The 27,484-nt window shown below is 47.1% G+C and overlaps 1 protein-coding gene and 1 long non-coding RNA gene across 4 annotated transcripts in view; one reads left to right on the top strand and one right to left on the bottom strand.

Moving 5' to 3' along the window:
- The window catches only part of GALNT18 (polypeptide N-acetylgalactosaminyltransferase 18), a 340,317-nt gene that overhangs the window by 22,378 nt on the left and 290,455 nt on the right, over positions 1 to 27,484 (top strand). The window contains exon 1 of one of the 2 annotated variants that reach the window (XM_082683099.1): positions 12,187 to 12,451. The exons of the other annotated variant lie outside the window; for it this stretch is intronic. Within the exon in view, the coding sequence (XP_082539225.1) occupies positions 12,358 to 12,451 (94 nt within the window). The 5' untranslated portion in view covers positions 12,187 to 12,357. Of the gene's footprint in view, positions 1 to 12,186; positions 12,452 to 27,484 lie in introns of those variants that run through there. 2 annotated transcript variants of the gene reach the window in all.
- Positions 10,347 to 27,478, bottom strand: LOC309840738. 2 transcript variants are annotated; one of them, XR_014298765.1, is made up of 4 exons: positions 26,803 to 27,478; positions 21,712 to 25,415; positions 12,674 to 12,791; positions 10,347 to 12,124 (listed from the first exon to the last, which is right to left on the bottom strand). It is a non-coding gene; the product is annotated as an uncharacterized lncRNA (long non-coding RNA). The 2 variants fall into 2 exon arrangements; XR_014298764.1 differs by having other exon boundaries at positions 21,712 to 27,478.

Raw genomic sequence — 27,484 nt, 5'->3', positions numbered from 1 at the left:
TCAGCTTCTGTCCTACCCTTGGCATTTCAGAATTGGGACTCCCATAAAATTGTGGGTTTATCTCTGGGCTCTCTATTCTGTTCCATTGATCTATGTGCCTGTTTTTTGTTTGTTTGTTTTTGTGTGTGTGCTGGTACCATACTATTTTGATTACTTTAGTTTTGTAGTATATCCTGAAATCTGGGATTGCGATGACTTTAGTTTTGTTCTTCTTTTTCAGGATTGCTTTTGCTACTTGGGGCCTTTTGTAGTTCCATACAAATTTTAGAATATTTGTTCTAGTTCTGTGAAAAATGCTGATATTTTTATAAAGATTTTGTAAAGATTGCTCTAAATCCGTGGATGGCTTTAGGTAATATAAACAGTAATCTATAACAAAGGAGGTAAAAATACATAATGGGAAAAAGACAGTTTCTTCAACAAATGGTGTTTGGAAAACTGAACATTACATGCAAAAGAATGAAACTGTACCACTTTCTTATACTGTATACAAAAATAAACTCAAAATGGAGCAAAGACCTAAATGTGAGATCTAAAACCATTAAAGTCCTACAAGAAAACATAAGCAGTAATCTCTCTGACAGCAGCCATAGAAACTTTTTTCTAGATATGTCTCCTTTGGCAAGGGAAATAAAAGCAAAAATAAACTATTAGGAGTACACCAAGATAAAAACTTTTGTGCAGTAAAGGAAACCATCAACAAAATGAAAAGGTAACCTACCAAATGGGAGAAGGAAGATATGTGCAAATGATATATATTTGATATATATGTGATACCCAAAATATATGAAGAACTTATACAACTCAACACCAAAAAACCAAATCCAATTAAAAATGGGTAGAAGATATGAATAGACATTTTTCCGAAAAAGACATCCAGATGGCCAACAGACACATGAAAAGATACTCAGTATCACTCATCATCAGGGAAATGCAAATCCCAAACATAATGAGCTATCACCTCACACCTGTCAGAATGGCTAAAATGATAATAATAATAATAATAAACAAGTGTGGGTGAAGATATGGAAAGAAAGGAACCCTTGTGCACTGTTGGTGGGAATGCAAGCTGGTGCAGCCACTCTGGAAAATAGTATGGAAGGTCCTTAAAAAATTAAAAATAGAGTTATATATGATCCATTACTTGGTATTTGCCCAAAGAAAATGAAAACATTAATTTGAAAAGATATGTGCACTCCTTTGTTTATTGCTATTATTTATAGTAGCCCAGATATAGAAGTAGACCAAGTATCCATTCTTAGATGAATGGGTAAAGAAGATGTTGGTTATAGAGTCATATATATATATATATATATATATATATATATATGAATGAATATTACTCAACTATAAAAAAGAATGAAGTCTTGTCATTTGCAAAAACTTGGGTGAATTTTGAGGGTGTAATCTAAGTGAAGTAAGTCAGAGAAAGAAAAATACTATATGATTTCACTCCTATGTGAAATTTAAGAAACAAAACAAATGAATAAAGAGAGAAGATAAACAGACTCTTAAATACAGAGAACAAAATTGTGGTTACCAGAGGGGAGGTAGTTGGGGGGGATGGGAGAAATAGGTGAAGGTAATTAAGAGTACACTTAACATGATGAGCACTGAGTAATGTATAGATTTGTTGAATCAATATATTATACATCTGAAACTAGTATAACTCTGTATGTTAATTATACTTGACTTACAGATAAATAAATAAAGATTCAAAGAGTTAGGACTCCCAGATATGCTTTTGGGATTGGTAGAACTTTTATGTGAAGTATGCTCCCATGTTTTCACTGTCTCTGGTTTCCTAAGAAGGAATTGTATATATCCTTTTTCTGAATTTAACATTGTTTTGAGCTTGTGCCAGGCTCAGGGTATGTGTTGTGTGCCCTAGGTGAGGGAGCATGATTCCCCCAGGGAACCATGAAAGGAACTTTGGGGCAGGAGCCCCTTGGTTTGGCCTGGGAACGTGGAGGACAGTATTGGGAAGACCGAATGGCTCAGGATTATCTAGAAAACTCCCTTTCCTTGCAGGAATAGCATGTCAATATGTTTTTGTCTGCTGAACAATGTGTGGGAAACATCTTTGATTTTTTTCTTAGTTACAGTGCATATAATTTCTTAGCATTTTGCATCCGGGAATTGATTAAAGCTTTTCTGTCTCTTTAGAGTCATTAAATAGAAAAATATCTGCTGGAGACAGATTGACAGTGTTTCTAGGGACTCTCTTAGAGAATAGGAGTCTCCTTAACTGGTCAGAAAGTTTGTTCTGATCTGTGCTGAATAGACAAGAATAGCTATGTTTACTGAGGATTTGTTATGTGCCAGGTACTATGCCAAGTGCTATATATGAATTATCTCACTTTACCTTCATAGCAGCAGTCTGAGATGGGTACTTTTGTTATCCTCCTTTTCTGATATTAAAATTGAGCCACATAGCATTAATATACCCAGGGTTACATAGTTACCTGGTGGGAAAGGAATTGACTCTCTGTGATCTGACAGCAGAGTCTGAACCTTGACAACTGTGTTATATCAAAACCAGAACCCTTAAGTCCTTGTAGTATTTAATTACAGCTAGGGGTGGGCTTTTGGAATTACAGATATGTTCTTGGGGCCTCAAACCTTGTAACTGGTGTATTTTGGTCTCTTCAAAGTATATGTGAGACCATTAGCATGGCTGGGCTCATTGTATTTCTATCCAGCACTAAAGAGGAAGTTTATCTGTCACTGACTTACCCTCCTCTGACCCTCACTCCCCCAACATCCACTCAAGAGTGAGTATTCCCATAAAGTTGTTTGAAAATGACAGCAGTATGCCTTAGAGGGCTGCTTTCCTTGTGGATGGAATGACTGTGGTTGAAGATATAAGGGTGGAAGAGAAAATTCAGGCTGTCAAGACCTCCCTCACCACTGGCCTATAAAATAGAAAAGGGGTGTTTGGTATAATCTTCAGATACAAATGAGGAACCTGAGAAACACAGATGAGAAGGAACTCAATGAAGTTCATGCATTTCAATCAACCATCAGCCAAATACTGTGTGAGGTGCTTTATATATATGATCTCAGTCAATCCTCATAATAACCTTGTTCAGCAAAAGGAACATCCCTGTTTCACCTATGAGGAAAGGGAGGCTTCAGAAGCACATTAGAGAGTGACATTTCACTCATATGTACCAGGTACACTGGTGCAACCTTACAGCCGGAGTCCTTCTGTTTGGTTTGTACCTCTTTTATTTAGAGGAAGAAAAGATAACTGCAGTACCAGCTTCCAAACCTCAGTGACTTTACCCATGTGTGTCTCAGTGATCAGTGTAGACATGGCTGGTGAGCTGACATTCTTCCTTCCACCCCAGGATATAGTCTTGGGCCTCGCAGTCTTCTGCTATGGACTTTCTGCATGGAACCAGCAGAAATAGTAGGAGAGAGAACATGGAGAACCTCAGAGAAGGCTTTCATGGGCCAGGATTAGAACTGAGGCCCATAATTTCTGCCATATTTTACTGGCAGGCACTCAGTCGTGCGGTCCTCCCTTATGGCAGGGGAAGCTGGGAAATGTACTCTAGCTGGTAGCCCAGGAGGAAAAGGAAATGAGTTTTAATGAACACTTGGCAGTGTGCCACATGACTGTGCTCTCCTGGTTGTCATATATTTGAGTCTCACCTTAGGTTAAGTCACAAAGTCAGCAAGTGGCAGAGCGGGAGCAGGACCCAGGATTGTGTAACCTGAGATCCGGATTCTTTGCACATTCTCTTACTCTCCTCCAATCACCGGATCAAGTTCTGTGGTTCTGGAGACAGTGAGAGCTCCACATGACCATGTGGTGTCTGCCGTCCTTGGCCATCTAGTTCTATGAATCTTGCAGATGCCCTCCCGATACCCTGCCATGGACTGTTTGGGCTGTTCATCTGAGAGTAGGTTGTAGGTATTTTTGTGAACAGACTCAGGATCAGGCCTTCGAAGCTCCTGGCTTGTGTGGTGCTCAGGGACTGTGCTGGAAGTGATGGACACACTGTGTCACTCTTCCCAGCCAGGCTCAGGCTGTCATTAGAATTCAGTAAAGCTGTGAGTCTTGTACAATCAGCTATTGGAGGCCTAAAAAAAAAAAAAAAACACCAACAGCAAAGTACTGAAAGCCTCTCTTGGTTGAAGCTCCTGCGAGTACAGAGCAGTTTCCCACACTGTCGAGCAGGAAAACGGGAGCCATGGTCTAGTGTTTTCCTTTGGGGGCATATTTGGGAATTGTTTTTAGCGATGTGGCCAAATGTGAAGATCTCATGGGATGTGGGTATTCATTATCTTTGGCAAAGGGCACTGTTTGCTCTGCTTTAGAGCTCCAGACCTTGTTTATTCAAAGGCACAGGAAGGATCTATTGGTTTCATACATGTGCTTCTTTCCTGGAAAAAGTGCTGGCTTTGACACCTCATCCCCCACTTCCTTACGGGTCCATGGCAAGAGACTCAAGTTGCAGAGTGACTGCAGACCTTCTGTCCCTCCAGTCTAATGGGGACCCTCAGAAGAGGGACACACAGTGAAACAGCAAGGTCCAAAAACCCCATCCCTTAATTCAAGACTTCAGAGTCATGTCATTTTCTATCAGTTGGGAAGGTGATTCCATGCATGCAGTCCTCCACAGGATAAAGTCTTTGTGTTCTGTGTCAGTTTGGATCGCAGCCACTGTGCCCACTGGTGTAACTGATCCTGCTTCCTCAGGCCTGGGCAGAAATAACCCTGGTAGTCAAAGAGTTCTTATGGGCACTGCTTGTTCTATGGTAATGAAGTGGGCCCTGTGATTTTTCCTAGTTCCAGGTGTTTGGGAGTTAGAAACAAATAACATCTGTTCTTATCAAAAGGGAGAATGACAAAGTACAAATCACAAGTCACTCTTAATAAACCCTGGAGCTGCGGTTTGAGATCTAGAGTGGAGCCTGCTTTCATGTGTGCATAGAAGGTTCGCAGATTTCCTCTTGGGATAGAGAAATCAGAACTGAAGTTTTCCTTAGAGCCCAGAGCTGACCCAGACAGATCTCCTCCTGCTTCATGTCATCCCCAAGTCTTCATCTCCCAAATTTGGGGGATGAAGATGGGTTGGTCAGGGAGTGAATAATAAAGGGGAAAGGCGATTGCTCAGCCCAGCATCTGCCCGATCTAGGGAGAGAATTTATAACCAGTAGGCAGAGGTAAGATTTGATATACCTGACAGGAATCAAGGTATAACATTACATCATTGCTCCTTCCTTCCATCCATGCATCCATTGGTTTAGTCAACAGAAAATGCCCTATTCTATTCTAGGGGCCCAGGGGGATACAAAGGGGAAGGAGTAGTCCCTGCCTACAAGTTCATAGGCCAATATGGGGGTGAATACATGGACAGAGGTAATCCATCTCTTGAGAAGTGTCATAAGAAAGAGACCAATGAGAATGTGTGATAGAAAGTTAGCAGAGTGTGGACTCACCTCCAGCTGAGCAGAGTTTGCACAGGTTTGGGCAAGTTTTCATGGAGAGAGAGATAACTAATTACTGAAAGATGGGTTGGATTTCAACTGTGAGAGTTTGGGGAAAGGGTTAGGAGCCTCAAAGCAGAAAGACCTAAGGTATAAAGGTGTGGAAGTTAGAAAAGAAAATGTAGATTTGTGAGATGCCTAATTAGTGGAAAGATGCCACTCAGTCAATCAGAGGAAAGGCTTTTTATCACCTTCTCTCCCTCTCTTCCACCTCAGATTTCTCCATTTGAGGTTTATATTAATCTTTTGGATCATGAGAAGTCCTCTTGTTTACATCTTTGAAACGGAAGCCTGAGAAGCTGATGTGGGGATGGGGCTTCACCTTGTTTTCACCAGCCATAGACTTTTCTCTCTTCTTTCACTTTGAGCACCTGCCAGGGGACATTAATTTTCCTTGTTGTGGGTTGGCTTTGATGTTGATGACTGGTCTTATTCCACTGGGATATAACTTCTGAAACAGAGTTTGTGAGGACTTTAGATTTTAACCATCAATCTCAGCTTTTCCCACTGAAGGGTATTTCCCCCACTTGATGGTGGGTGGTTGGGCAAAGCTGGGTCTGGAGGTCCTCTCCAAAGACTGCATTGAGCTATAGGGAGCTCCTTCCTAGATCCGAGCTATGATGTGGCCGCTGCCTGATTCCCATCTGACAAAAACTGGGAATCCACAGCCCCCTCTTGCATCTCTCCAAATCAGTGTCTGTGTGTAACTCATTCTTCAGAGGGAAGCCTGCTTTGTGGATGGGTCAGTAGACATGACATAATGACTTGGGCATCATGGTATTTCCAGTCAGTGTTCTTTCCTTCTGGAATATTGTCCCATTCAAGTCTCAAGTTGTCCTCCAGTTTTCTCATCCTTGAGGGAGTCAACCAATGAAGGTTGATAGTTAAAAATATGAACAACTGATGTAGCATTTGGCAGTGTCTGCTCAGAACAGATCCTACTATAGTTCTAGAGACCTCCTCCTGGGCCAGATAGTAACTGTTTACTGGCTGGAGTTTGTGGGGAAATTGGAGTACCAGGGGAGGGACCAGGATAGCAGATGGTAGTGAAGCATCTCTCAAGTGGTGGGGGACAGTGGCTTTTTCCAAAATGGTAAGGGTTTTAATATTCAATGTTTTCAGTATTTTAATAACTGGTATAGTGTATATCTGCTAAATATCAACCTGAAACACATTATTTTTTTTTTAAATCAACTTTGCCCTGACTATTTACAACCCAAGCAAAAATGTCCCTGTTGGCTTTTGCTTGTCAGTAAGGAAGATTTGGCCTCCTCCAAACCCCAAGGTTATGTCTTAGGGGTGCGGGGTCCTATTGTCTAGCATTAATTTAAACCCATTGTTCTTAAATGTTTTGAGTATAGCACTCCTTTGTGCTCTTAAAAATTGAGGCTCTTAAAGAGCTTTTATTCATGTAGATTACACCTATCAATACCTATTATATTAGAAATTTAAACCAGAACATTTCAAAATAATTATGACTTAATTTTTAAATTACTAAATTTATTAATTTATATACAAATGACAGTGATAAACCAAATTAGACATCAATATAAATAACATTTTTTTAATGAAAAAGAACTATAAGTTTTCAAAACAAAAGCTACTTTTTTAGGAAGAGGGACATTGATATTTTCACAAATCTCCTTAATGTCTGGCCTGATAAAGCTAGATTCTCAAATCTGCTTCTGCATTTGGTGTGTTGCTATAGGTTGTTTTGGTTGAAGTATATGAAAAACATTATTCTTCCAATGGATATGTATATGGCAAGGGGAGGAGTATTTTAGTACTAATTCAGATAATTGTGAATATTCTTCTTTGATATGACACCAGAGCTGGACAAGTGGTGGGTTTTTAGAGGCTTGTTGCAATGTAGAATCTGAAATCATATCAATAAACTCTTTGTACTATGTTACATTAAAATCCACTGTACTTGTCTTGTACTTTCATGCTCGTATTTTTTCCTCAAGCGTGATTTTGTAACACTCTAAACTGTTCTTTTGGAAAAGAGAGCTTCACTGAATTATGCAGCTCTTCTAAATGTTGATACCTTTTATTATACAGTAACAAAAATTACTTTCATTAATACTACCGTTTATACCATCAGAAGCCCATAAAGATTGGGAAGCTCTCAAGCCCATGGTGACAGATGCAGGTTTTTCAACATTGTAATTTTTTGCTCAAGAGCTTGAAATTTATCATTGGGAGAAATACTGTGTTATGTTCCTTGAATTGACTAGCTCACTTCTTTTATTTTTGAGAAAAATCTTTTAGATCCCCAACTTTGAAGAATCACGGTCTATTTTTCAGTGTTCCATGAAAAAAAGTGGCTAGTTCGGTTTGCAACTCAAATAATCATACAGGCACTTTTTCTGGAGACAGCCTGCACGCTCTGGCCTGCAACAGATGTGCTTTGTGTGTGTATCTGCTTATAGAGATTGCCGACTAATAGCAATAACTTCCATTATGGCACATTGGTTTTGCTTGCTTGCACTCTCCTGGCTCCACAGGAATCTAAAAGAGCAAAGGGCTCTGTGAGTGTTTTACGGAGGGCTTGCCTTTCTGTCCTTCCATGTTCCGCCGTGCTCCTCTGAGCTCTGCTCACCTCTCTGGTGAGATTGTGGCCAGCTGAAATGCCCTGGAGAACAGGAAGTGGTCTCTTTCATGACATTGACCATCCACTTCCCATCCTGGTAAATCGGATGTCTCCAAGGTTCCTGTTTACTTTGATTTACTTTTAAAGACTGTAAAATATAAGCTGTCCCCTTGAATTTGTATTTTTTTTTCCTTTCCTGGAGATAACTTCCAAGCCTTTTCTGGGACACTATAGTGTCGATGCTTTTTAGCTTCCTGTCCCCAACTATTGGCAGGACTGTTTGTTTCAACTTTATTGCATCGGTCTACTTGGAACTAAGTCCCTGGAAATCAGGGACTGCCTCCCCCCCCCCCCCACCTCCGCCTTTAATTCCCCTTTCTGCTTCCCTCTGTGTGTCCTCTTCCTTTCTATCTGCCTGGCCATACTTTCCAAAGCTTAGGCCATCTCTAGCCAGCCAATTCATGCCATTCCTTGCTGAATTCTTAGGTCCTCACAAGAATTTGGTTCATCTCTATTTTACTGAGTGTGACCATGCGCTTTCATTTTATGGAGACCCATTGACTTGCCCAAGACTGGAATTCACTTACTGGGATCTGCTGTTGGCATGGAGATCATGCTCTTTGCAGACAGGGCAATGCCTTCATCTCTGCCTACTGGTCCACCTAATGCCTGACACATTGTGAAGATTCAACCACCTCTGACTGAAAGAGTGGAAGTTGCCAGTATGCTTTTTGCTACTAAAGGAGCAGAAGGTTTCAACATTTTCCCTGGCCATATATGTGGTCAGGACTTTGGAAATTTCTGGATCTGCGCCCTTCTGATGGTCTGCGTTTGAATGAATGCTGTGTCATAGGACCTCTGGTCTTTTGATGTTCTATCTTTGGGGAATGAGATGTAAATGTGTCCTTTGCTAGTACCAGGTGGAAAGAATTTAGTAGCTACAGCCCTTTTCATTTATTGATTAAACCCAGCTTTCATGCACTTTTCAGCCAGAAACAGTGCAAGCAACCTGTTTGCCCTCTAGATTTTATTTTCACCTGTGGATTCTGAGATTATGCATTTATTCATTCATTCAAAATATGCTAATTGAGCACATACTATATACTATGCACTGTGTGAGATACTCCAGGGGATACAGAGGCATCAAGTAGGTCATCATTTATACAGGGACATGAGATGTACACTCAGAAAATGAGCATCCCAGAGGACCAGGTGCCAGGAGAGAGACCCCAAGAGACTGTCCTCAAAGAATGGAAGAACAGGGCTAGAATTGGCTTTATCTTTCATGACTGGTAACCGAGCAGGGGACTAGTATTTCAAGCTTGGATCTGTGATATTTGGAAAAATCGCTTCACATTATGACAAAACTGAATGCCACTTCTCAGCAGAGTGCTGGAAAGCACCAGGTCTCTGCTGGCCTGCATGGCTTCTGCAGAACAGCACACGAACATCCTTCCCAAGGCGTGCAGGCAGGAGTTGGAGAGGGGCCAGTGCCTTTCAGCTGGGATATAAAATAGCATGGGTGACAAGATGGCTCAGGGGTAGCTTACACTCTTCCTGCCACAGGCCCATGGTGCCCACATCTTTGGGGGCAGTGTGTGTGTGGCCGTGTGTATGCCTGGGGTACTGTGAGCATGGGGGTAAGGCTGATAGGGGGTCTTTTCTGCATTTAGCAGTGAGGGTGGTCTTTCAAAAGTATGGTCAGACCAGAGCACACTCCTTAAAGCCCAGGAATGGTTATTCATTATATGGAGGCTTACTTCCACCTCCGTTAATGTGGCCTGCGAGGCTGTTTTCGTGGATTTCTGCGAGCTCATGCTGTAGTAATATCTCTGGTGCTTTTAACCCCAAAGGTGTATTGCTCGTTCCCGTGGGATGGCAGCCCTTCTTCACGTGACTTCTTCAGTCCAGGATCCGGGCCGAGGGAGCAGCAATGACTGCATAACCCAACGGCTCTGAAATCTCCAAGGGGCGCATATCACTTTTGCTCACATTCTAGCAGCCCAGGTCGGTGAGCTAGCCACTTAGTGTGGGGCTGGACCTACTGTCCCTGCTGGGTAGCACTGCAAGTCGTGAGGAATGGATGGACATGTGTAACTCTCTTACAGGACGACAGTGGATGATTGGGAACATTGATACCCCCCAACCCCAGCCTGCCAAAGTCCCTCTGCCCTCTGGCCCTGCCCTCCATTCCCACCACTCTCTGTCTCATTCTGCACTAGCCCCTGCAGCCTGTGAGGCTTCTCAGACACACCAGCTATGTTCCTGTCTCGGTGTCTCTGCCCAGAACGCCTGGCTCTTTGCATGGCTCCCTGTCTCCTTATACAGCCCTTTGCTTGGCTCTCATGTGCACAGAGAGCCTGGCCTTGCCAACCGTGCTTCTCTTTCCCACCGCCTGTGCTTTGTTTTCCTTTGTACACATATAACCACCGCGGAGTACTTGATAGAGCTGCTTATTTGTTACCTTTCTCCTCGCGTAGACTGTCACTGTCGTGGGGCAGGGGCGTGGTCCTCTTCTCGGCATCTCGTGTACCAGAATGCCTGATCTTGGCGGACTTTTAGTAAATACGTATGGAGTGATTGCTCACCTGAGGCAATCAAGTCAGTCCCAAAGCAGAGAGGCTCCTAGCAGAGGAGGGTAGCAGCCTCTTTGGGAATGAGCACAGGCCTCCAATCAGCCTGGATGCTTCCATCTTGCTGAGCATGAAACAGACACGTGCATTCTTTTTAGTTGCCTGCATCAAGATTTTCCCCTTCGTCTGCAAGCCTGGCCAGGAGGGGCTGCAGAGCCAGGTGTTAGGAAGCACCCACTGGCAGCCCCTGTTGCATTACCGAGGAGCTGTGCCTTTCTGCCACGCTGCTGTGCGTGATTGCAACAAATGACCTGGCTTGTGATGGGGCTGGGGGTGGATGAGGGAGGGGACATCCTGGAGGGGACAGCCTGGAGGGGTGGGTAGGAGCTCGACAGGGCTCTCAGCTGCTTTTCTCCACTTGAATTAGTGCTCAGATCCAAAGTAGCAGGGAGGTGAGCAGTTAATTCCAGGTGGATGAGAAAAGCAGAAAATCCTGGCGGGCATCCCTGGAAGGCAGGAATTACACATGACCAGCACCTGGCTCTGTTTAGGGACCATTTGTAGCTGGATGAAAAACGAATCTGTCACATCAGCCAGAGCCAGGGGACTCAGTGATTCTGTGAATCCAGGTAACAGCCAGAAAGCCAGGCTTGCCCGAGTCCTGCCTCTTGCTCTGGTCTCCCCCTCTGCCCTGTGCCAAGCCCACCCCATAGCAATGTGGATTGTGCCACTTGTCACCCCCCCCATCTGCTCTACTCCTCAGGCCTTGGGGGACTTCTGTCCTGTATTTCTAAGCAGCTTAGGACGTAGGAGGTCTTTTAGGCTGCCACAGCTGGGGCTCAGCAAGCCTGCTCATCTCGGGACACCAGCAAATAGACAAAACCCACGCAGACATATACATTTTCCTTGTCAATACACAAACTGTCTCCCTCTTTGCAAGGGGTTTGGAGGACAGCAAAGCAGGCTTCAGGATGGCACCTGTAGGAGGACACCATCCTTAGTGTCCTTTCACTAGCTTATCGTCATGCTGAAGGAGGGTAAAGTTCACAGAAGCTGCAGTGCACTTGCCGGGGGCCAGGGTAGGGTGAAAACAATCCATGATCTTGTGGCCACAGACCTGCTCTTGGAGATGATCCTAGTAGGGAGAGAGTCTCTCACCCTCTGCCTTCCTCGCTGCTGAGTCTAGGAGCAAGTTCAGTCCCCACCAGGCCAGGAGGAGAGACAGCCTCGATACAGGGTGACGATATGTGGAGGCGCGGCTGCTCGTCCCTGGAACATGCTGGGTGGCCAGTCTGGGCCATCCTGACAAGCAACCTGTTTGGGTGGGTTTGCTGTTCTACTTGAGCAGTGCCCATCCGGGATCAAATAGTTTGTGTACCATTCCTATGGGGAGGTCTCGTTAATCTGTAACCTCCAGGGACAGCACTGCCTGGCCATGGAACTGTGGGCATTTGACCTTGAAAAGTGAATAAGAGTTAAATAGCAGAAGGCTGAAGGGAGGGTTTCCCAAGTTGAGGGAACAGCAGGGGCAAAGGGCCAGAGACACGATAAAGAGGGAAGGTTTAGAAGGGCACATCCTGGGGATTATTTTATGGAAGCCTTTGGTAGGGAGAACCCAGAGTTAGGACTCAGGGTGGGGAGAGAACAGGATGGTGCCTTTCTCAGTCAGGCTTTAGGATCAATGAACAGATGAGACTTGCCCCAGGACTGCCCAGGTGCTTTCATGAAGGGGCTTGCATCTTTGGAACAGACTGGAAGCATAGGACGTGCCGGAGGTTGCAAGGTGAGTTAGTGGTAAAGCCCCGTTAATCTGATTGTTGGCTGGAGGCCTCGGTTTCCCAGAGATCTCTCTTACCGACCCAACTATCTCTCTCTGTCATCTCCCGTCTCCTTGCTCTAGTCCACTGAATTTCCCTTTTGCTTTCTTGAGCAAAGTTGTGTGATGTGGAACTTTCCATCACTCAAGCTCATTCTGAGCTTGCTTTCATTACTGTGGGAAACTCACCATGCTGAGTCCTTGGCTTTCATGAAGCCCGTGTCCAGGGGCTGTTCCCGGGCCGTAGCTTGGCTATGGGCCACACGCACAAGCCCCCTGTCCCAGGGCTCCTGGGACTCTCTCCTCCCTGAAACAGGGTGAGAATGGGGAAATTCGTTCTTGAGCATTCTGGGGCTCAGCACATTGATTTATGAAATCGTCCATCGGCATGGCCTCAGAGCGCATAGGAAGGGGCTTAATAGTGTGTTCAGAAAGGGACAGATCATCCATTAGTGCTCATCACACCTGCTCTTTTCCCGCCCCTTCCCACGTTGCATTCTGGGTGTCCATTCCGAAGCCCTCTGCTCTTTTTCACGGTTTCTGCGGTGCCACCCTTAGACCCATCAGGGACCTTGGCAGTGGTCCAGGGGCTGTGGGCCCGATGGGGAGGGGACAGGGACAGAGACCCCCCCCCCCATCTCAACTCCCACGTCCACTGCAGCGGCTTGGCTCTATCTGTGTAGACATTGGGATTCATGTGGGAATTTATTTGGACACACGGTACAGGACTGAAGTTTGGAAATCTTTGTTTGGAGTGAGCAAGCCAGATAGCCTGCCAGGCAGCCTGCTGTCTGTTGCCTCTAAGCCCTGGTTGAGCCTGGAGAGATGACAGCAGCTTGCCCTCAACTCAGCACTCACTAGTTCCAGCTGTGGGCAGACCAGGGGGTCCTGCAGGCTCCTGAGAGGTGGCCCCCTGCCATGCCAACAAGACAGAATGCTTCCTCTGTCTCCATTCCCACGTGGCCGAACAAATGCCCAGACTCACATTTTCTCTTCCTGCTGGGATTGTCTTTCCCTAGGCCGTTCCCAGCCGCCTTGTTTGTCCTCAGGGATGCTGCTGGCTGGGAAACTCAACCTGCCCTCCTGGCTGAGTACAGCCCCGGAAGTGACCAGTCCCTTTGCCAGCTGCCCAGCAGGGCTGGGCTCACTCCCTTCCTTCCTGAAACCTAGGGCAGAGAGAGGCCACCCATCTCTTTTGCATCTCCAGGGAGCCAGTTGGTCTAAGCCTCGAGTTCTTAGCTGTTGACAGAGCCCTTTGAATCTCCAAGCACTAGAAGGCTGATTTTAGGAACCCGCTGGTAAGGAAATCTTGGTTGCGATTGTGCTTTCCTTTCTTCTCCCCACCACTGCCTTTGCCACGGAGCAGGAGTCCCGGAGGAAGGCGGCAGCTGGGAGGGAGACTGCGGTGCCTATTTGTCCTGCACATGGGAGGCCCAGGCCTCCCGTGACACACGCGTGGCCCTGACTCCGGGAGGTGGGGGTCCCTTCCTGAGGTGCCTTGTTGCCTTTCCTCTTTCTTCTTTCTTTAAAAGCCGAGCACTAAATCCGTCCTGGCACAGGAAAGGATAAAAGGGAAACCTCTTCTTAATTGGCTCAAGGCCATTGCACACATTACCAGGTGTACTCAAGCTGCAATTTACTTTTTAATTAAAGTTCTTTCTACCTACAGGAGAGCCGAACGTTGGGCCAGTGTTCTCCACTTGAAAAGGGTATTTGAGGGAGCAGTTACAAGGAGAAAGCGGGGAGATCATTTAGCTTGTTGAGTTGGATTTTTTCCCCCTTTTATTCTTTTCAGTTCCTCCTTATGGATACCTGTCTTTGCCTAGCTGGCGACCTGAAGGAGGGTCTGCCCTGGATCTGGGAACAAACCTGATGGTTGCTAGGATTTTGCCTTGCTCCTTCCCAGGCCCTGATTTTATGGCCCAGGGACGTTGTCAGCCTCCACAGCATTTTGGCACATTCTGGGGCCACTTGTCAGAGTTTCCTTCCAGGTCTGGCCATGGCCTGTGCACCTCTGGTGACATCTTTGCTCCAAGTCAGTGCTGGAAAGACAACCATTCCTTCAGACAGCCTCATATGAGGCATTCACAGCACCTTTACTTCAGAAGATGTGGGAAGGTCACATCTGGAGGGTCAGGCCTGGCTTGCTCCTTCTCCCAAACTGTCATAGTCTTTCCTTTCATTATATAGGCTGGTTTCTTGCTTCTTAGAAGCCTTGATCACACCAACCTCACCCAGGCCTGTCTTCCTGCTTCTATGGAAGCACATCCCAAACTGAGAATCTTCTCTCAGCGGTCCAAGTGAGAACTCAACTGCTTCCTCATTCCACTAAGGTGAAAGGTTCTATCTTTCTAGGGGCTCTCAACCTCCAGTTCTGCTGGTTTCTGGGTGTGGAGCCCAGGATTCTGTAGGCTTGGCTTAGGCCCCCTAGATTAGAGGGGAGAGGGTGGGCACAGACCCTTTGCTAGTGACGCTGTCTCTAATGAAACAGAAGCCGGAAGGGGCGGGGCAATTTTGCATTTTTGGAGTATGTGACTGGCTTCCCTTTCTGGCGCTCAGTAATCACTCAAATCCCAGTATTCTAGGCACTCTCCAGAGAGGGGGCAGGGAGGGTTCAGGAGGGGCAGACCCCAGGAGCAGGGCTGGATGAGCAGGGCTGCCCCTGCTGGAGACAGGCTCCATTCTGTGGTCGAGGGCAATGTGTGGCTCAGTGCTTGGTGGTCTTCACAAGGGCCTGGTGGGCATGATGTTGAAAGGTAAGGGTAATAATCAGAATGCCAGCCAACATTACTGAGCCCTGGATACAGGCAGGCGCTTGCAGAGTGCAGCACGGACATGATTTCATTAAATTCCCGCCGCCAACCTGTGAAGTAAGTGTCATTATCTCCATCTGAGATGAGGAAACCGATTTCGGGCCACACAGCCACTCAGCGCTGTGGATGTGTGGTCTTGCGTCCAGGTGGCAGTCTGACACTCTGAAGGGCAGCAGAGACAGTTAGACAATGGCTGGGAATGGAGTTTTGGTCTCTCTTGATAGAAGGCATACTCTAATACCCGGCCCCTGGCAGTCTGGGGCCAGGGGCTTTTCTTGGAATGAACAGCAAAGGGCTGCCCTTGGTCAACCACCCCACCTTGCGCCATCTCTGGAACTCACAGTGTGCATTTGCACTTGGGACAAGTGGGGCCATGGCCAAAGGTGAGAAATTTGCTCTGTGCAAGAGCAAAAGAAAAAAAAAATTTAAATGGTAGTTCAAGTTTCAATTTATGGAACACATCTCATTTTCACTTAACCCAGGCCCCAGACCCAGAGCCCTGACCTCATTAGTTTCATGTGCTAACCCAGCTAAGGGAACAGACCCAGACCCTAGTAGGAGCTTCAGAGTTGGGCCAGCCTCCTTCCGGCTTGTGACACTAGGCAAACTGTTTAACCTCTTAGAGCCTTGATTTCTTAATCTGTAAAATGGGATAATAATCTCTCCTCCTAAGATCATTGTGGGACTTAATGAAGGCCACATATGTAGAATGCCTGGTATGCCATAGAGTAGGTGCCTGTATGAAGTAAAGAACATTTCAGCAAATGTGAACACCACCCCCACCCCCTCACCCCTCTGCAGCAACCCCCTTGTCCTCTCTTCTCAAGCCACATCTTGTGGTTGATCTCTTCGGGGAAGTTCACTGGAATGACATTATGCTCCGTCGTTTAGGTTTTTCTCTTAATTATTCCAAACTCGGGTCATGAAGCCATGGTGAGGCTCCTCATGGAAGCACAGCCTGGTTAGCAGCAACAGCGGCCCTGACCAAAGCCCCTTCCCAGATTCCATGCCCAGAACCTGATCAGATGTAGCCACCGCAGGGGACACATGCTGGCCAGAGAGGTGCAGCATGTACTATCACCTGCCCATGCTTTAATACATGCCTTCTGGAAAAAAATGGCAAGTAGAGAGCTGGGTGGTTCCAGAAAAGAGCCTGAAAGCCTAGCTCTGTGTTTCTGAGTGATGCCAGGCTAGTTGCTGCACCTCTCTGAACCACAGTCTCTTCTTCTGTGAAGCAGGGTCCAATCACCCCCTCCTACTGTTGTCCTGACAGTCACCTTGTAAGTTGTCAAATATAGAGGTTATTCTCAATATCTGAATCTGATACGCATTTTCTTCTCAAAGGGGTGACCATAGCAACAATTTGTTTTCTCTAGAGTGCTTAATGGCTTATGAATGAAGCCCCTTGCTTAGCTCATCTTTCCTTCCTTCCTTCTCTTCTTCTCTGCCTTGCCCTCCGCTTTCCTCCCTTCCATCATTTCATAGCATCTGCTGCTTGCCAGATGCACTGTGCTGGGTGTTGAGGAGAACATGAGGACGGATGAAGTAGTTACATCCTTGAGGAATTCATGGCCTCACAGAGAAGATAACAGAGGACATGAATACCAGGGCATGAGAACTGGAGTCCATTTTTTTCCTGAACAGAACTTTGAGGTCATCTTATCCAAGTGAGTAAGTGGAGGCTCTGGAAGGAGAAGGGTCTGGGCCTAGGGTCTGCCGACTAGCCTCATTGCCGGCCCCTGTATAGGTTGGAGAGGTAAGTCGGCGGGGGGTGAGGGTGGGGGATCTTGCTTCAGATGATTAGGAAAAGCTTTAGTGGAGCAAGCCCTTGAACTGGGCCTTAAAGATTATTTAGAATTCTGGAAGGCAAAGGTGTGGGGAGTGTTTGCCAGCAGGAAGGAACAGCTTGAGCAAAGGTGGGGCAGCTGAGAAGCAGAGGCTGATCAAGGGATGGCAAGTGGTTCCAGAGTGACAGAAGGCCCCTTGGTCAGGGGAGGGGGGGTCCCCACACTGTACCTGCAGAGGCTGGGAGTGACCATCCAGTCCCTCATAGTTTCCGTGGATCGGTTCTACCCTCCAGTGCCCTGCCAGGAATTAATTCTATTCATGGTAATGAGCTTGGACCCTGGACACCAGACAGCTTAAATAAACCTCTCTTGAATGTTGGATTTATGATATGTTATGAGCAGGAGCTTGACTGAGCACATGCTAGATGGATGAACCACAATACTAAAAAAAACCCCAAAAAACAAAAAAAAAAAAACCCACAACAAAAAAAAAACCAACTTGGTCCATGAATGCTGGTGAAAAACCCCTCATGATAAATCATGGCTATTAATTTGCATGCTCTGGGTCTGTTAGGCTGGAGCAAACAATTCTTTAGTCTCCCAGGAGTGTTGAGCAGCGAGCCTTTCTGAACACTCAGAGTAATTTATATGAATGCTTCTGCTTGTCCTTGCTTTTCTAACATGACTCCTTTGCTGGGAGAGATATGGAATTGGTTCCATCTGTGGGGCTCTCCTGGTCATCCTGCAGAAGAGATTCTCTTTGATATCAGCTCCGGCTTGTACCCAGAAGCGTACCCAGATGGCTTCCTTTCAGCCATCTCAGGAGGTGATGGGTGCTGGCATGTGGACTTTTCATGATGTGAAGCAGATTTGGGTCTACATAAAGCTCACAGGACATCCTGGTGGCCATGGTGCTATGTGTTCCTTTAAGAGGATGAAGGGCCAAGCCAGAATCCAGGTCTGATGCTTCCTCCTGGAGGATTTTAGACATGTGGATAGGCATTGAGGGAGGAGCATGTGTTTTGGGCCTTTCAAGGCAATGCATGATTATATGGAAGTTCAGGGCAGTCTATCAAAATCAGGTCGTTAGGTTCAGACCAAAAGCAAGGCTCACTCACTGTGTGCCTAGACTTCAGGCTCCCTCTGCTCTCTCAGAGGGAGCAGATTTGAACAGCTTTATCATCCAAGAAGGGCCAGAGGTTCATTTGCAGATTTCAGAAGCCATTTGCCTTCCCTGGTCCTTCTGTAAAATGAGGATCCAGTTTGGTTTGGTTTGGCTTGGTTTGGTCTGACCTAGCTGGCAGTTGTCCTATCAGGAGACTATTTTCCCAGCTGCTGCTGTTATAGAAACCATTGGAAAGGTGGGCTCCATGGCTAGAGCTGACAGAGTCTGTCCTGTGATACGTCGTGTTCATCTCCCTTTCCCTCCTGTGGGGCATGGGGAGCCACACCCACAGTAACTGACTTGTTGGATTCTCATCTGCTATTGGAAGATCTTTCTGATGTCACTTGGTAAGCTCAGGCTCAGGAGTTGACTTTGAATCCCATCTTTACCTGGGACACTTGGGGAGCCAGCCTAGTTTCCCAGAGCTTTTTATTCTATGAAAATCTTGATAGAACAAAGCAACCTTTTAATGTCATGAGCACCAAATGGTGTACAGAGAGCTCCAGGACAGAGCTTCAAACACAGTGGGGGCAACACACCAGCCTTCTGGAGCAGGAAGGGTCAAGGTCAGCTTCATGAAGCTGCTGTTGACACTCATACATGGGTATCTTCCAAACTGGCTCATTGAGACAGTGATGAAGTTACACAGTAGAAAAGAGGACATTCCCTTCAGTTACACAAAGCACTTGGTGGAGAGAAAATCTGTCTGTCCTCACAACCTCTCATGTTTTCTCCTTGGAGACTGGAGATTTGTTCTCCAGCAGCCTTTTGCTGACCCAGCAGACCATGTCTTCTCAGGCAGGTGAGGTTGCCGAGGAAATGTGGGGTCAAATGGCATCCCCCTCCCTCTTCCCCTCCCCCTTCACTGAGCTTCAGGTTCTGCATCTGTAAAATGGGATAATAAACCCCAATCTGGCATGGTTTGAATAGTATCATCTTTGGGCAAGTTCTTGGTTCTAAGTAGTGCTTGCTTAGTTGTAAGTCTTCATCTTGGCCTGTTTGGTGGGCGCATCTGCTTTAGCATCAGGCCGAAACCCCTTTAACTCCATCCTGTCAGTGCTCTGGGATGCTATGACCTCCACCATGGGATAGGGAGATTTATTCTTCCATATCTAAAGCTGTGTGTAGGGAATTTCCAGGATGCAAATGGGAGGTATGAACCTCCGCTCAGGCCATCAGCCTGGCCAAAGCCACCCACCGTTAGAGACACAAAGTGTTCTGTGGGGGGCTGCCGTGGTACAGGAAGAGCAGGGCTTTGGAGCTGGGACTATCCAAATTATATCCACTGTCCCTTGCTTGCTGGTTATGGGACACTCTAATTAGTATCTCTCAGACTCAGGTTTATCACCTCTAGAACATGGGCTAATGAAAAGCTCTGTTTCTTGGGGCCACTGTGAGGGCTCAGAGAAATGACCGTCTGGGAGTGTTCTGCATAGAGTTGGGATTCGATAAATGGTAACATCTGTTCTTCTTTGTCACACGAACAAATGTAAAGGCTTGTTGTTTTAGAATTTTTCTCGGTATTTTTGGCTACCGGCCTCGGCCATTCAAAATGGCAACCTGTGCCCCAGTTGGAGTTGTTATTGCCACTGTGTTTTTTCCTTCTTTCGCATCAGCAGAAACTGGGGCAAGCTTCCGCCCCCCTGACCGCTGGCAGGGAGGTGAGGTCACACGAGGGCCATCTGTTCCTTGTCCTCCTGCAGAAGGGCACAGGCTGACCGTGCTTAACGTTCAGGGCTCCTCACCCCGTCCCCGAGGCTCAGCCCTCACATCCTGGTGTCTGGGCCTGTCTCACGCCAAGCTCACATCCCACACTTGGCAACTTTGGACAAGCCACCTAACCTCTTCGTGCCTCTGTGTACTCATCTTTAAAGCAGAAGTAACAACAGTAACTCCCTCATCTGATTTTTATGAAGACAGTATTATGCAAGCAAAGTACTTCATCTGGTCAATAGTCAGTAAATGCTAGCTATTTTATTATTTGGCTTGTACCACCTTATGAGCCTCCCAAGGGGCAAGCAGGCCCCTCTGTGAACTCCTTTTTTAGAGAAGATGAGGAAATGGAGCTTCGATGTCACATGGCCAGAGACCCCACAGGAAGGAGTATCTGCGCCTTGATCTCTTCAAGACAGTGCCTGTTGGCAGTGTCTACACCACCACTCGGTCGTATCCAAACACGGCTCTGCAGGCCTGCTTGCATGGAAAAAGACAGATTCCTGGGTGCCCCCCCCACCCCAATCTGCTGAATCAGAATCTCAGAATCTCCAGACGCAGGGCCTGGAAATCTGTTTGTAAATTTGGCGGAGGAATTCCCCATCGGTGTGGTGTCTTAGTCTCCATCACGGGAGACACGACTCACTGTGTCATTCGGGAGCAGAGGGACCCCAGAAGGAGCAAACACCTTCATAGCCTGTGGCCCAGGCAGAGCGCCATCCGCAGGTGAAGGAGGACCTTGTGGAAGGGCTGGTGAAGAAAAGGGTCTCTTCATCACACACCAGTTCTTTTTTTTTTTTTTTCCAGGTCATTGGATTTCTTTCTAGATTAAATAATCTCATTAGGTATTATGGGCTTTGCGGAGGAAGTCTATTTGAACTGAACTGAAGCACTCTTTGTCAAGATATTATGTTTGGCCTGGACAGGGCTAATTGACAAGAGGTTGCCACAGCCAGCGAGGCCCATCGCACAGGGCCCCTGGGGACTCGGTTGGTGCAAACATTCCACAGCACCCACTCTCCACAGCACATCTTCTCTGCCCAGGGAGGGGCGCTGGCGGTCACCCGACACTTCCTCTGGCTTTGATCTGACCTAGTCATTGACAGGACTGAAACTTCGGGGGGCTTCTGGAAGCCCGGGGGCCCAGACTCAGAGGGTGTCACTAATTGTGAAGAGCTACATTCATCACCAAACAGCCCTGTTTCCCAGCATGCCGAGGAAACCATTGCAGACTCCTTGCTTTCCTTGTTCTATCCCCGAGTCAGGAGTTGATTCTCCAAACACGTGTCCTTGGGGCCTCTCCCTTTTACGTCCCCAAGTTACCATAAGGGTGGTGGCTCACTGCCTGGGCCAGGCGTTGGTCTGCCAGAGTTCATATCCTGACCCTGACACTCACTGGCCACGTGATCTGGGGGAAGCAACTTACTTTGGTTTGGCCTCAATGTGTTCACCTGTAAAATGGAAATAAGAAAACTCCCCTCATTAAGATTGCTGTGGGGGTGAAGTGAGACGAGTCCAGGAAAAGCTGAGTCACACGCACAGCACTCAGTGAATGTTCCTTGTCACCCTTCCCTCATGTCTCCAGTGTGGCGGCTGGGGGAAGATGTGGGGGCAATTTGGAAACTCTTTACAGCCAAGGACATTGTGCATTCATTCAGCAACAACTTCTCGAGCTCAAATGCACCAAGCACCGTGCTGGCTCCCAGGATGGCCTGGAGAACGAAAATAATCCCCTTCTCATGGTATTACCTCAGTCTGGAGCCCGGTAGTAAACGGGTCAGCACCTACTGCAGGAAGTGTGGTCACAGTGCAAAACAAAATTAGGTGAGAGGCACAAGGTGTTGGTGGGGAGATTCTTCTCGAGCTTGGATGGTCAGGAGAGCTTTGAGACTGTTTGGCTGAAATCTGCAGGAAAAGAAATTGCTGGTTAGGTGACTCACGGGGGGAAAAAGCTTTCTCAGCAGAGGGCAGGGTCCTCAAGGAGGAGAAGAGCTCAGGGTGGTGAAGAAACCCAGGAAGTCAGGGGAGAGAGGCCAGGTGGGGCTGGAGCCGTGGGCAGGGGCAGATCACACAAGGCTCAGGGCAGAGCTACAAGGAGGGCTCTGCGGATGTGGGCAACGCCAGGCGGCCAGGGCGTGTGGGAGGCGGGGGCCCCGTGGATTGGCAGTGTTAAAAGGTTGTTCCGGCTGCAGTGTGGAGAATAGGAGGGGGCGGGGGCGAGAAGGGAAGCAGAAAAACAAATCAGGAGGTTGCCAGGGTGGTCATGGTAGATGCTGTCACACATGTTAAATCTCGTGCTATGTGCTGAGCCCAGTGTGAAGTCTTTGGGGGCAAATACTGATCTGTGAGGTGAGATCCTCTCTCGCAGCCACTGTCCAGACCTCACCCTTACTTTGACTCTCTGCATGCTGAGCTCACTCTCATCTCTGCTCACAGAGGAATCTAGGCCCTTCCGTGTGTTTTTCTAGCCAGGAAAAGCCCAAGCTGCCTTTCCCATCAAGCAAGTCCTTCCTTCCTGAGCAGCCTGTTTTGCTCATGTCCCTCTTACATAAATCTCCCTGGACCAGAGTTTCTGATTTCCTGAGCACTTCCGTTCTCTGTGGGCCAGCTTCTCTGTGTTCCAATTAATCTCTGGCTGCTCCAGCAACCTCATGCCCTGTTTCATGGTCCCCACTTTCCATCTCTGCCCTGCTTGCCTACTTATCGGCAACTCAAGTAGGCCACAGTCACCCTGGTTTTGCCATAGTGTCCAGACCACTCCTTGTCCCGTGGCAGATGGGCAGTGGCCTCTGGTGTCATGAAGGTCTGACCGTTCAGAATCAGCCCACTCCCCTGGGCTCAGAATGTGGGTTCACCCAGGGGGACCTTGGAAAATCAGGAGACTCTCTCTCCCTTGGATACAGACCCTACATCTTATAAGCTCCCTGACACCAGAGTTTCTTAAAATAATTCAGAGAGAATGAGAGAGAGACAGAAAGGGCACTATGTGTGTGTGTGGGGGGTGGGTGGGTAGTGGTAGAGAATGAGAATCAGGGAATTCTGATCCACAAGTACCCCCAACAGAGTTCTACACCCTGGAATAGTTTTCCAGGGCACACAGGAAATATGACAGGAAATATCTAAAAGTATAAGTCTCACTCTGAGGGACCCTTTTCCGATTGGGAGTTTGGGGTGGTCCTACCACCAGTGGTCTTAGCCAGATAATCTGAGCAGAAGATGGGCCTCAAGTAGAAAGCTAAAACCATGCATTCACCTTCCATAGTGACAGCTCTTAACTTATGTTTTCTTCTTTAGCTTTCTGAAGTCTAGTCACCTTGCAGAACTAGAGCCATCTGTTTTTATAATTCTTGGTTGAGTTATTTTGAATCTACCTCATTATATTAGTGCTCATCAGTTGGTCATCATGGACTGCCCTCAAGTTAGTGGAAACTTGACTGTGGTGACTAGGAAGTGGGGGAACCACATGATGCATAAGAATTTGGAGGCTCATGGTGCATCAGAGCTGGTAAAGTACTCCGAGATCTCCTGATCAGGATTTTTGGAAATGCATTTGTCAGAATTCCTGGATAAACAAAATCTTATCTGGAGTTCTAATAAGTTCAGCAGAGCAGAGAGGAGCTGATCTGGCTGAGTCAGGGGACAGAGACCCAGTGGCCAGAGGCTGCTTCTCATCCCAGCCGCCCGCTGAGACCTCACTGATTAACACAGGGCTGTGTTGGAAAACCACGGATCAGTTCAGTCAGGGAGAGTTACTTGCCCAAGTCACATAGGCCCTTGGAGACTCCTAGTTTAAGGGGGTAACCTAGCCCAGCTACTTGGCCTGAACTAGAGTCCAGCCTTCTGGACTCCTTGCTTAGTGCTCTTTCCTGTATCCTGTATACTGGCTTAAGCAGTGAGTATCTGTGGCCTTGGTGTGGAGCCTGTCCAGGAAAGGAACATGGAGGGATATTCACTCTGAGATCCTCAGTGGCGTTGCTGAAAACTTAGGCTTGCTATTTCTCCTCCCAGCTAGAATTACTGGTAGAAATGAATCATAAACTAAGGGTGTTGCTGGGAAGACTCACTCCTTGGGGGAGCCTCAGGTGTAAATAGATGGAAAGGGAGTCACAGTGGAGGTGGAACTGGGTCTGGACTTTATTAGGTGGTGGATAGGAGCCATAGGACGTGGGTGCAAAGAGCCGGCAGACTCCCAGCAGCCTACTTGCTACTCCTGTGTTGGAGGTGTTGCCAAGCCTGGCCACATAACAAACAGCCCCCAAATCTCAGTGGCTTACAAAACAAAGGTTTATTTCTTCCTTGTGTTGCAAGTGGGCTGTGCGTTGGCTCTGGTTCTGCTCCACATACTTTCTCATTCTGTGACGTGCCCATTTTATTGTAGCTGAGAAGAGCAAGAGCCTGAGACAGATTGCACAGTGACATTTAAAACTTCTGCTCAGATTTGGCCTAATTCATGTCTGCTCATATCCCACGGGCTAGAACAAGTCACATGGTGGACCCTGACAGTGGGTTAGGGCCTTGGTACATCACAAGGCAAGGGGAGGGAGGTGTGTTCCACGCAAGGCTGAGGCTAGTGAGTAATTACAAGTGAATGGAGTCTGCCCCAAAGGGGGCGTGGTGGGGATGGGTGGAACGCTTGCAGAGTGACTGCTTATCTCAATGGGACATGGTCTTTGGAGAGAAAGATTTTTCCAAGATCCCTCCAACCTAGCTCTTAAACACATTGAGAAAGTCTGTGTCAAGTCTCCAGAGCCCTGGGTCCTAAGCAATGCCTTGTATTTCTTGCGGAGGATTTGTTTCCCTTTTTCTTTCTCCGAAGAGGACATGCAACTGGTTTGCAGAGGCAGTGCTAGGCATCGCTGGGGGAGCTGGCCAGGTGTGGCACCCAGAGAAGCTCAAGGAGCAGAGAGCACCACTGACTGACACTACTTTAAGGAATGGGGTTGGGGGTGGTGGTGTCCTAGCCCTTCCGGAATTGTACGGTTTGTACTTTATGTTGTTGTGACAGATGAAAAATCAAAACTGGAGCTTTTTGAGATACTGGGCCTCCAAACAACTCCAACTTCCCAATGGAAATCAATGAATGCCTACTTTAATGGAGGTGTTAGTATTTTTCATGGTATTGATTACTAGTAAGTCAAGAATTAGGAAATCACTCTGCAGCAGGACCGTTGGAGATTCAGATCTGGGTTACTTGGGAAAGTGCTGCTTCCAACCTTTTTAACAGTGTCGGCGGCGGCTCCTGGCTCAGCAGAAAGCATCACACCAATCACCTGCCGGTTCCAGGGGGCCTTTGATCAGGCAGAGACAGCTACAGACCTCCTCCTCTCCTGGGCTGCTGCCCTCCAGCCTACTTGCTGCAGGAGGTCCCAGGTGGGGAGCACCCACGGCTCCCCTGCACTGCTGTTCTTCCACGGCCTCTGCAGCCCAGGGTCAAAGGGACACTGTTCTCTAGGCTGTGAGGTGAAGAAAACAAGAATCCAGACTAAAGGGGCCTGAGAAGGAGCCAGGAACCTATACCCATTCTTACATTCAAATGACCTTCTCTGGTATAGCCAGAAAGGGAACACCTGTGATCGAAGGCGTACGTGCCTTCAGCCTGCAGACAAGCCCGTGTTAGGGCAATCAGAGAGTCCTGAAGGGTGAGGGAGCTCAGAGCAGTCTGTTCATGAAGACCTTTTGTCCGAAGTGGCTCAAGTTTCCATTTTTCCTCCAGACCTTTTATTTTGAAAGACTTCAAACTCATAAATAAGTTGCAAGATCAGCGTAAGGAACACCTGTACGCCCTTCACCTGCGTGTATGGCTTTGTTTTTCTAACACATTTGCCTTATTTTTCTTTCTACCCATACTTATCTCCCAGAAGCCCTTGAGAATTAGTTGTAGCCTTTATGTCCTCCACATACTTCAGCGGGTATCTGCTAAGAACAAAGACATTCTCCTGCAGACCCACAACAGACTTATCATACTCAGAAAAATTAACGTCAATACAATACTATTATCTACAATCGTTATGCATATTTCCCTGCTGGGCCCAAGGATGTTCTTTATAGCAGGAGTTGGCTACAGGGGCCAAATCCTGCCTGCTGCCTGTTTTCATAAATAAAGTTTTCTTGGAACACAGCCACTCTCAGTCATTTCTGTATTGTTTATGGCTGTTTTTCTGCTACAGCTGCACAGTGGGGTAGTTGGGAGACAGTCTGTCCCACCAAGCCTCAGATATTTTACTACCTGACCTTTTAAGAAAAAGCATGCAAACCCAACTTATTAGCGTGTGTGCAATTCAGGGTCCAAACAGAGCTCATACTTTGCGTACATTTATAATTTTTTTTAATGTATAAATAAGCCCTAACTTAGGAACATTCTCTACACACAATGACAAAGGCTCCCTGTTGGAATATGAGCAGACATGAAGGAAGCCAACTCTGAACAGAGAGTTTAAATGTGACCGTACAATTTGGCTCAATCTTTTTTCTCTTCTTGCCATGGTAAAATGGGCATGTTGGGGAGTGAGAAAGTACACGGGGCAGATCTGTGGCCTGACACCCCAAGACTTCATGACCTGATCCCTCCACACTCATGTCCCATCACTTCCCAAGAAGCCCCAGGCTCCGTGGAACTGCTTGATGTAATGACACAGAGTATGCATGTCCCATATATGTTTGTTCCTGCAGTTTCCTTTGCCTGGGACCCATCTCTACACTCTGCCCTTAAAGATTTAGCGCAAGTACCAGCTCTTGGAAGCCTTCCGGACCTTTCTCCCTTCCCGTTCCCAAGACCCTGTTGCGCACCTGGTTGTCTAAGCTCCTGACACCCACTGGATTTTCCAGTATGGGAGAACTTACCACACTCGTGCTTTGATTCATTTTCTGTTGGTCTCACCCATTAATTTGTGGAGGCCTTGAAGGCAGGGACCAGGTCTTATTCATCTGTGTCTTCTTAGTTTTTAATATAAAGCCCTAAGATGCTCAGTAATTGTCATTTGAATGAATGGATTCTTAAATGGCTCAAAGGCTTTTCTCTTATTTCCATGCCACCTTATGGCATTTCTGGCCATCTCTTCCCCTTGTCCTTCCTCTTCTAGAGGAATTGGAGTACATAACCTCATGGTTGCTGATTTCAAGTGGCCTTAGAGCATTCTGACACAAGGACTTGTGAAATGACAGGGGATGGACAGAGGAGAGCAGAGCAGACTCCTGAGGCCACAAGGCTGCCAGCTTCCTGCTCTCCACCACTGCTCCCCTGCAGCCAGAAGTCCCATTTCAACCCTTTACCACCTCCACCCCAGACTATGGCAGTTTCTGATGATGGCTTAGATTGGGGTCCTGGCCGCCGCTATGTGGCAGGTTGCATTAGTACTGAGTATGTTGGTCACCATCTAACTTGATCCTCATAAATACCTGTAAAGAGGGTATTGTCCCTGTGTTCCAGGTGAGGAAACTGAGACACAGACAATTTAGTGATATGGTTAGGAAATGTCAGAGCTGGGACAGACTGTGATTCCAAAGGCCCCCTCCCTATCTCCTG

The sequence above is a fragment of the Mustela nivalis genome, assembly GCF_964662115.1.
Source record: "Mustela nivalis genome assembly, chromosome: 9".
Taxonomy (NCBI): domain Eukaryota; kingdom Metazoa; phylum Chordata; class Mammalia; order Carnivora; family Mustelidae; genus Mustela; species Mustela nivalis.
Note: the sequence above shows the minus strand (reverse complement) of the source record. Positions and strands in the feature narration are given on the sequence as shown.